Raw genomic sequence first — 10,308 nt, forward strand, 5'->3', positions numbered from 1 at the left:
GGATTTGATGTATCACAATTATTTGTAACGCCCATCCCCAACCTATTCAAAGCTTAACGCTTTGGATAAAGGTCTTTTTAATAGATTATATTATTCTCTGACACACTTAGTATGGCTTGTATGTAATTGTGTGTTTTCACAAAATTCTGGTCCATCTTTAACCCCTAATGGACAATAGCTGCACTAGAAGTAAAACTAAAACTAAAACTACACACACCACCAAATTAAGCAGAGAGCCATACTCATTTGTTTGGCCAGTTTAGAGTCCACATGCTCGCTGCACCAGGCCAAGAGCTAGGACAAATCCTCACTCATCACCAACATTACATGTGAGGGATGTGGCTCACCGTGTTTGGCAACTGCATTTTTGTATTATTGTACCTCCCCTAACTATCAGTTGTCACTGTATTACGTATAAAGAGGGGGAGAGAGAGAAACACCAAGTAGTGTAGAGGATATATAACTACCTCGAAAGAAGGTTGTGGTTTACTACCTGCTTTTTCAGCTGCCTCCCTAATGAATGGGAAGAGTACACAGCGGCCTTAAATGCAGATTCATATGTATAACACAAGATAATGCACATGTTCTTACGGGGCCTTCTTGTTTCCATCTTCTGAATTGCTCATCATAGGAGTAAAAGAAAATGATGAGCATATAGGCATTTATTAATTCTGAGTTTCCAAGCATTGTTTGTAAATCTGTCATCAGAATTTGAGACTTCACAATCTAAACAAACATTCTCTTTTTGACACAGTATTGTGTTTCTTCCTTATAATTTGGATACCAATTGAGTAACTAGCTTTCTACTACCAAATAACACTGAGCTTTTAGTCATTTATGTGTATGCCTCCTTATATATATGCTCGTCATTTTCATCTTCTAAATTTATCATACCCAATTTGTTGAAACCATCAATATAGAGTAAAGAACACACACATATATGCTCGAGTAACATTTATCTATGTTTATTGTTATAGCAATTTATCATATACTTTGTAGTTTCCTACTGCTTGGTAAGACAACATTTAATACAAACTTTGAATGTCTTGTTTTTCATGGAATTGTTGGTTTATATCCTTGGCCTACTATATCTGTTATAATTTTGAGGTAATCAAGCAATTGCACGGTTAAAAGTTTTGTGAATTTGTTATTCTAAATACACCAAAAGGCAATAAAAGTCAATGGGCCAATTTATCTCTGGTGCCCAACATGTACATACAAAGTGCAAACATAGTAAGCACTGGTACGCACAACGTTTGAGTGGATGAGGTGGTGGTGGGTCTAGATCTCTGATTACATAAGACGTAACCAGTAACCACCAACATGTAGAGTGATGAGGCACATGGTGATGCCTCAACATCTATCATATTTTTCTTCTTGCGAAGCCATGGCAAGATTAAGAGATTTCCTGGGCCCAAACGAGGAATTACGGATATTATGGGCCAAATATATAGAATCTGTTGCCTCTTAGCAGGTAAGTTCGCAGACAATTTTGTACCCAAAATCTAGCCAACTTGTTCACCCTTTAAAGAAATTGGGTGGCCTAGATAGTCTAATCATGATATGAATTTTTGAGATATAAATTTTATTAGGGGGGTGGGGACCATTCCAGTGGCTTATGTACCATATATGATATATCACTCATTTGACAGATTTAGGTCCATGTGAACAATAGGTACGACCCAGACCGTATTCTCCACTTCATGGTGAAGGTAAGGCAGCGTTTTCATTCGCTAATTTAATAAACAATATACGTGACAAGTTAAACGTATGAGTATCTGACAAATTAACGACATATTGAAGATGTCTAGATGATAATGCAAATAAAGCCAATTGATCAATTCGATCCATATTTTCTTAACCACCCTATTAATTAAAAACATTGTGATTACAGATTAATTAATCGCCTTCTATATAAATTTTGTTCCTTTTTTCTCTAGTAGTTATTATTAGAACTTTTAATTTCCTTGTAGATATAATATTTCAAATGGTTAAATTGTCAAAATTGAAGGTGACCAAGATAAATAAATTTAACATACGATGCTATTTTTCAGAAGGAAAAAATTGATATGCAAAGTTGCAAACGCCAGACAAGTGTCAATTTTCATTTTAGAAAAAAAAAATCCCCTAAATAGCGAACCAAATACTGTAGTTCACAAAATGGTAAATTATTGAGTTTTTTTTCAAGAAGAAATGACAATGCTCATTCCATTGAATTTTGTGTACATCTATACAATAAAATAACTAGAAAATCAAAATAAAAAAAATTATAAATCAAAAAAATTGAAATTATAAGGGAGGTAACCAATTCAATTAAAGTATAATCTAAAACATATAGATGAAAATTATATTATAAAAAATATGTGCACAATTAATTAATTTAAAAAATTTAAATTTAAATTTTTAAAAAGGGAGGTTGATAATAATTAACATATGTGATTCGTCGAGGTCTAGAGGAAGAATAAATTAATGGGGCATTTGGCACGCGATATTCTCCAGGATTATCGAGAAACTGAATTTTTCTAAATTCTTAATTTTTAAATATTATCGTAAACTGAATGTAAAAATCATATTTTTGAAAATCGAGATTTTTGGTTAAAAAAGATTTCTCCTCTACCAAACGTCTCATAAAAGATAAAGTGGCTCCTAAAATAATGTACCGTGAAGTTGTTGGGATTTAAGAAAAAAAAGCGAACTTTAATGTTTTTTTTATAAATGGATCAATTTGAAAGTATATAAAGTATAAACACTTATGGCCTGTTTGGAGCACCTGATAAAGAAAATAGGATAGTTTATCATATCCTATTTTTATCTCTTGTTTGGTGGGTTAATAGGATATGATTAACTTATACAATTGTCTCATTTTATCTTATCCAATGCATGATTTCTTATCTTATGGGGGGAGCTGGGTTAGGATTCAATAGGTTAGGATATCAATATTGGTTACCCAATAAATACCCACGCTACCCAATATATTTGTATTTATTGCATTATATTTTATTTTTTCTTTCTCCTTTCTCTTTCTACATAATCTTATCAGATTGCTAATCAAGTGCTCATCAAACACAGGACATGATATAGGCTTATCAGCCTCATATCATATCCTACCCTTATCAGCTCCATATCATATCCTACACTTATCATATCCTGTCCACCAAACGAGCCCTTAAGGTTTGGTAAGGAAACAAAGGGCTTTTTTATTGTGTTTTTTATTTTATTTTTTGAAATTATTTTGTAGAATAGCTAAAAAAATAAATATTTTTTTATTTTTTATTTAATTTTAAAGTTTAAAGTCAAAACACAAGACGGAAACAACTAAAATATATTTTCTAAACTTGATTCCAAAAATTAAAAATTAAATATAATTTTTATTTGCAAAATAGATATTAGATCCCAAATTAATTGCAAAAATACAATTTTAAAAATAAAATAAACGAAATTTAGCATAAATAACAAATTATTAATTTTGTTATTTTCAAAAAATATAAAAATATGTGCTAAAAAATAGAATTTGGAGTTTTTAAAAAACGTAAAAGAAAATGTGCTAAAAATAGTAAAGCTTCGTTTCTTAAAAAAAGACACAATAACAAGAAATTTGTTCACTCTCAGTAATAAAAAGAGTAAATACGATACTTCATTATATAAGGTTTGGTATAGTGATTTATCAATTATATTCAATTATGTGGTGCTTCTTTTCCCACGCAACTAATTATTTTCTCTTCCTCACTGCAGAGATTTATTTACATTGCCTCTTCTAGTCTTCTTTCTCTCAAAATTAAATACTTAGACTCCATACCTAAAAAAAGAAAAAATACTTAAGACTACACCGTAATAAAGTTCTATGGTATTAGTTTTTGGTTTGATATGATATGTGGTACGGTCATTACATAAAAAGACAGAAAACCCATGTTTTCGGGGCTTGTTTAATGCACTTCGCAACAACAAACTCCAAAGCCTGACCAACATTGGAGGACCCTCATCTAACTTTATATGATGATTGGAATTTAACAACGGAACGTTGAAGCTTAAGTGCATGTGCTAACTGAAACAAACAACAATCTTTCTGCTTGTTTCTTAATACAAGACATTTGTTGCAGCTCGCTGTGCACGCACGCATATCAGAAAATTCTACTGCAAAGTGTTATCAATTCTCTTTTTTATAAAACATAATTTTTAGGTTTATACTTCTAAGGCTAAGTGGCAAAACGAGAAACGCTATATATAGCTAATTCTGATCTTGTTCATGATTTGCTTTCACAGCTCTGGTGGGAACCATCTTCAGCAGTGTCATTATCAGCTTAATTACTAATGTATTATGCCATAATTGGAACCTCACCAAGGTACCTTATTCCATTGACCATTCTTCTCAAGCAACAGATTATATTAATCAGACGTGGGCTTAATGTTGATTATAATTTAAGAAGCATATTTGTTTTCATAGCTTCTTTACAGTAATGTAATTATTGGCATGATCTTCATAAATAAAGTTGGCTTAATCGAATCATATTGTGCAGAACAAAATTTATAACGGAGGGCATATCCTAATCCTGCTTTTCCCCCTACCCTACTAATTTTCAATTAGTGAGGCGGTGATATTATTAGATTCTAAAACATAATAATAAATAATCTCAACATAAATATATAAAAATACTTCCTCAGTGCCGAAGTGAAAATTTAATTGGTGTAACTCAGTTAGCAACACAGTCAGACAAATATATTTTTTGAATTTGATTTTTAGAGAAGGGATAATTTTTTTTTAACTATAATTAAACTAAATCCCAATTTGAAATTAATCTCGTAATTAACTTAAAGAGTTGAAATTTGTAAAAATATTTTAATAATAGTAAAAAATAAAAATAAAAATTCAGAGGGTGGAATACCAATTTTCCAACTGTGTAGTTAGTAGCAACTAACAAGTTATGGAAACATTTTGAATGGGGACAGTAATTAACGAGGGAAGGGCATGAAACTTCAGATTCCATGTTTACCCTTTTGCAAAGCAGAGACCCAATCATTCAATACGACCATCAAAGTGATGGCCCATAAAATGAAGGGTCCAGATTGATGGAATGGTGGGGCATATACCAGTAGGGTCATTAAGACTCACGACGGATCTTTCTGTGATGCCAGCAACTGCTCCATTAAAAGGGCAAAAAATAAAATAAAAAAAAAAAGAGAAAAGAAAAGAAAAGAAAAGAGAAGATGGGGAATGATCCACCTGTTTGTCAGTGACATGGTACATTGGTTTGGGCAATAACCAGCAGCCAGACCCCACCACCTGAGCCAACACCTGGAACCGATAAGGTCTTGACCCCACCGTCCTATTACCCCCATCTCTCTGAAAAATCTTAATCATTGATGCAGTAAACCTCGAGATTCATGGCAGAGATTTAGAATCGGAATGATCAGAAAGCAATGTAAATTTAATATATAACCAGTACATTTTCACATTAGTCTTGCGGTAACACTGTTTCATCCCTTTTTACCGCACGAGCTTTGTGGCCCAGAAAGAGAGATAGATGGGGAAAAAGAAACCATAATGTGAAAAACCAACATCTTAAGTCTTAACTGTTAGGTAGGAAACTTAGCAAAGGCCATGGAATGGAAGTGAGTCGTTTTCTTCTCTTCAACATAAAAAGCATAAAATTACAAAGCAATTAAAAGGATACTGGTAAAGCAATTTAAACAATGATGATAAGATATCGTGTAGTGAAATAACTCAAAGAAGACATTTTTTTTTTTTTTACCCAAAAAACAAAAAAGCAGGCAGCCAAATACCCAATTGTTAAATAGTGTCATCTCCCAAACCCTAAAAAACCCTCTTCTCTTCTCTTCTCTTCTCTTCTCTTGGATCCTCCCCTCTCCTCAAAAATATTAATCACACACCAAAAATTAATATTTTTGGGAGTAATAAATAAAACTCAATTTTGAAGATCAACCAAACCTCACGTGTGTTAAACACATCATCAAACTACTACACGTACATGTATATGAAGAAGAAGAAGAAGAAGATGATGATCCTCTACGAATGGTGACTTGTGGTATCATGTCGATCATCAGTGCCACCGCGATGTGATTGTGACCCACTTGCCTGAGACTCTGAAACACCAATATTCACAGGCCTATAAGGGCTAAGCCCAGCAAGCATACTCAAATGACCTTCATTCATATTCCCAGTTCCACTGCTTCCTCCAACAACGCCAATCCCAGATGAACCTAATTGTTGACTTGGCAACAACGCCATGGGTGTGGGAAAGTTCATAAAATGCAACCCACTTGACATGCCGCCTCTGTATAACCCACTGTTATTCACTTGTGGGAAGGTCCATATTGGGTCACCACTCATAACTTGGTTATTTGAATTCGCCACCATCCATATATTACCCGGAACCTGAGCGTGACTCGCTGGAATCGCCCCTGCACTCGACTGCAGCAGATAATTCCCCATTTGATGCTGCGTCGATGACAAGTCTTGTTCGGTGGTTCTTCGTTTCCTTCCCAAACCTTCTTCTGCGTTTGTGTCTGACAAATCCAACGTGGACGAAGAGGGAGCACCGACGCCGCCGCCGTCGCGAAGCTCCTGCTTCGCCTGTAACATGCTGGCGGTTAGGTTATTGGATTGGAAATTCAGAAGCGTGGTGGAGGTGTTGGTGTTCTCGGAGGACAACCCGATTCCGGGGAACAAGCTCCTACGTTGTTGAACCGCGAAGTTTGGGTTGAAGTACGAGGATCTAAGCTGAGATGGCACGGACATGGTGGAGCCTGAGCTTCTGAGAGATATGTTGAGGGAGGTGAAGTTAGCTGGGATGGTTCCTGTGCCGGTGGCGGCGATGACGGCTGGTTCGGCCTGCTGGAGGAGCCACTCGATGGTTTCTCCGTCGGACTTGTGGCCGAGCTCGCGGGTGAGCTGGAAAACTCGGGCCGCGCAAAGCGCCGGCATTCGGATGCGGCGGCCGCGGCCGTCTACTTTGGTGTGGCGGTCCTTGGTGGAGGTTCGTTTCGGGGCTGGCTTTTTGTTGGAGGGGTCGGATGAGAGTGGCACCACCGCTAGCTGGTTGGATCGGTTTGAATTGGATGTGTTGGGTGGTTCTGCGGAGATCGCTAGGGAAGGGTATGGGGAGGAGGTGGAGCATGATGCGGCTTCTTGATCTTCTTTCTTCTCGAGTAGCTGGAATGGGAAGTTTTGACGGTGGTGATGCTGATGGTGGTGGTGATGTTGGTGGTGGTGGAGATCATCATCTCCCTCCATGATCGCATGGAGAGAATATAAAATTGGTCACAGTTCTCTCTGTGTGTGTGTGTGTTTGTGTATGATTGTGTGTGTGTATGTGTATGTGTATGTGTGTGTGATCGTTTTTTATGAGACGGAGTGTGATAAGTGGTGAGTTTATAGTTTAATCTGTGTGGTGGGTCTTTCTCATCAGTGACTATGTGTAGAGGAGGGGATGTGTGTTTGTGTCTAGTTATTTTGTTTTCATTCTTTGTATATGGGGAGGGATTTGCTTTGAAATTGATGTGGTTTAGGAGGAAGAGAAAGAGAAAGAGAAAGAAAGAGAGACATGGGATAAGGGAGAGTTGAGAGGGGGAAGAGCTTTTAAGCAACAAAGATAATGAGTGGGAATTATATGGGTGAGCTTTAAAAAGCTTGATTTTTTTAGAAAAGAATTGCTTTGTTGCGTTGAGCTTTTTAATTATTGTTTTTTTTTTTTTTTTCCTTTTAGTTTTTAATCCTTCTATTTATATGGAAAGCTTAAACTTGAAGTGAAAAAAATCTGAGATTCTTGGTTTTAATTTATCTTTTTTTTTGTTTTTTTATTTTTCTTAAAAATAAAAATTATTGTGATGGAATGGAAGGGAGGAGTTCCCTTTTAATTGTGGTTGGACAGCGTCTTTGGTTCAGAGTCCACGTGAGGCGCTCTTTATATCATTCAATCCATAAAGACAATGGTGGCCGAAGTGGGACCCGATCCCAAGTCAAAAAATTGAAAGACCTGGAAAGGAAAGATTATCAAGCGGGTCCCGTCTCATTCAAGTAATCATTTCGTTTTGCCTTTGGCCTTTGCCTTTTGTTCTGCACCTTTGCTGGGGAACTTTGGGATTCCTCAATTGGCCCTTTGCCTTTCCTATGCCCCTAATTACAGCTTTTGCTTAGTTTTTGTTTCGCTTAGTTTCACATCAATTACAACCTCAATCTACCCTTCCCTATCATTAATACATATATCATTCTAATGCTTACAAACATCTTGACCCCCTAACCAGGGCTACTCATTTTAGGAGCATCCCATGGATTAATATCCAAAATTATTATATTATAGCTTCATCTTCTTCACTTTTTCCTTATAGGCATGCATCTTTAGCTGTCTCTTATCAAATGCCTTAATTGGCATTTTTGTTTCATGGATCGATATTACATATGTGCATTCCTCTCAATCAATTCCTTTATCTATTTAACTTCTAATCAAATCAAATCAAACAAATTGCATTTTCCTATTTTGAATCATTGCAACGATTATAATAAATACCAAAGTGCTTAAGATTTCAAGGATTTCGGGGAAAAAGACAAGATATACTAATGAGGAATTTTTGTAGGCACTCAACATATGCTATTGCTGGTAATCTTGTTAAGCCTCAGGACCACAAGTAGCACATGGAAATGGATCTAACTCCTTGTAAAGTTTCAGAGAGAACAAGTAGCAGCTATGTTGATTATATAGGATGTCGACTTCAACATTTCTATTGGTTAGGACTCGTTTGAGGGGTTTCGTTCACTTGAGGTTGAGGCTGACACTGTTCCTTTTCCTCTCATGTGAGCAAACTCCACATAACCCACTTTCGTTTTCTTTGCATTTATGAAGAGGCTCTGGTTTCTTGTTATAGAACTTGGGATTGACCACTAAACTAGCTCCAAAAAATAATAATTTAAAATTAAAATTAAAGTGACACTTCGAGTCTGTGACAACACTGAATCTAAAAATCTCGCGCTCTTCTCCACCGGAATATATCCAAGCTTTTCCTTTTGCCATTTTAGTTTCTTCGCAGTTGTTCTTCTAAATAGCTACATGAAATCAAATAGTTTATACTTTGAATTTTGATGAAGTGGGACTAAAATTTTGAGTTGTACTTTTTTTCTTTTTTTTTATAAACTGTACTCCTATGAAGCACCGACATTTCAAAAACTCCGATATATCGTGTCTGACACTTATCGACACTCTAATACTCGTTGCAAAGACTCAAAAAAAGTTCAAAGATTACGTTGCGTTGCATTTTAAGTCCAACTATTAGATTCGTTGAATTACGATTACCATTTTATTGAGTTTAATATAAATATTTGAAATATCTTATGTTATTATCAAAATTGATGGATATATAAATTTAGCTTTGTTTTTTTGTTAAATTATTGAATATTAAATATAATATACACTATATAAATTAAAAATATTATATAATATCAAAACGTGTCTTAACGTGTCAAAATTTAATATTTTTTAGAATTAACTTGTCGAAGTGTCGTGTCGTAACCCGTATCAATGTCGTTGCAACATAGTTGTACTCCACTAAAGGCAATCTTGTTAGAAAAATATTTTTAATAGAAACATTTACATATTATAATGGAACTAACTCTCTAAAAAAAATTACATTTACAAAAATTTGAATTAAAACTTTATTTAAGCGAAATTAAACACGTACTTATTGAATAAATCCCTTTTGGTTGTTAGTTCTTAAATAGTGAACTTGGTTCTGTTATTTTCACATGCAACGGCATCTCATGGAAAACGACAAAACAACGCCTTCCCCTACAGAAATTAGGTCAATTTTGATTTTTGGAATGAATTTAATCATCAAATAATTTATTGTGATACATCTGCAAAAGTAAATAAGCATTGACAATTCAACGCAAAATCCAATTAACTGGTGCGTACATTTTACTTTCACGACTGTAATTTGTCATTACGCAATCCACTCTTTTTGACCCAGAGCAATTACCGATTAAAATATTGTAAGATTTTAAGCATCTTGTTAATACATTATGGGTTGCTTGATATGACGTATAAGGTCTGATAGTATAAGTTTATATTATATGTTATGACATTTTTAATTGTTTGGTGTGATAATCGTATAGTATAAAACTATAAACTTATACAACAGGATTCATTAATACATCAAAACGATGTATAGCTTAATCCGACATAAGGGGAAGGGATAAGGCCTGATAAGGGGTTGGTGTATTAACATCGTTGAATAGTGTAATTCTAAAAAATTAATATATTATTTTAATATTAAAATATTAAAATAAAAATTAATTTTTGA

The 10,308-nt window shown here is 34.8% G+C and overlaps 1 protein-coding gene across 1 annotated transcript; it reads right to left on the reverse strand.

The window, feature by feature from the left end:
- Positions 1 to 5,580: 5,580 nt before the first annotated feature.
- LOC133292243 (transcription factor TCP14-like) lies at positions 5,581 to 7,510 on the reverse strand. The gene has a single exon (XM_061490637.1). It carries the CDS (start codon positions 7,247 to 7,249, stop codon positions 6,023 to 6,025), a length of 1,227 nt encoding a protein of 408 aa, XP_061346621.1. The 5' UTR covers positions 7,250 to 7,510; the 3' UTR covers positions 5,581 to 6,022.
- Between the last annotated feature and the right edge of the window lie 2,798 nt (positions 7,511 to 10,308).

This window comes from Gastrolobium bilobum, unplaced genomic scaffold (genome assembly GCF_033153095.1).
Source record: "Gastrolobium bilobum isolate Gb01-03AN ecotype WA unplaced genomic scaffold, APGP_CSIRO_Gbil_v1 utg2182, whole genome shotgun sequence".
NCBI classification, from domain to species: Eukaryota; Viridiplantae; Streptophyta; class Magnoliopsida; order Fabales; family Fabaceae; genus Gastrolobium; species Gastrolobium bilobum.

Coding starts and splice junctions, on each gene's coding strand:
- LOC133292243 (XM_061490637.1), bottom strand. CDS start 7,249: ATGGAGGGAGATGATGATCTCCACCACCACCAACATCACCACCACCAT.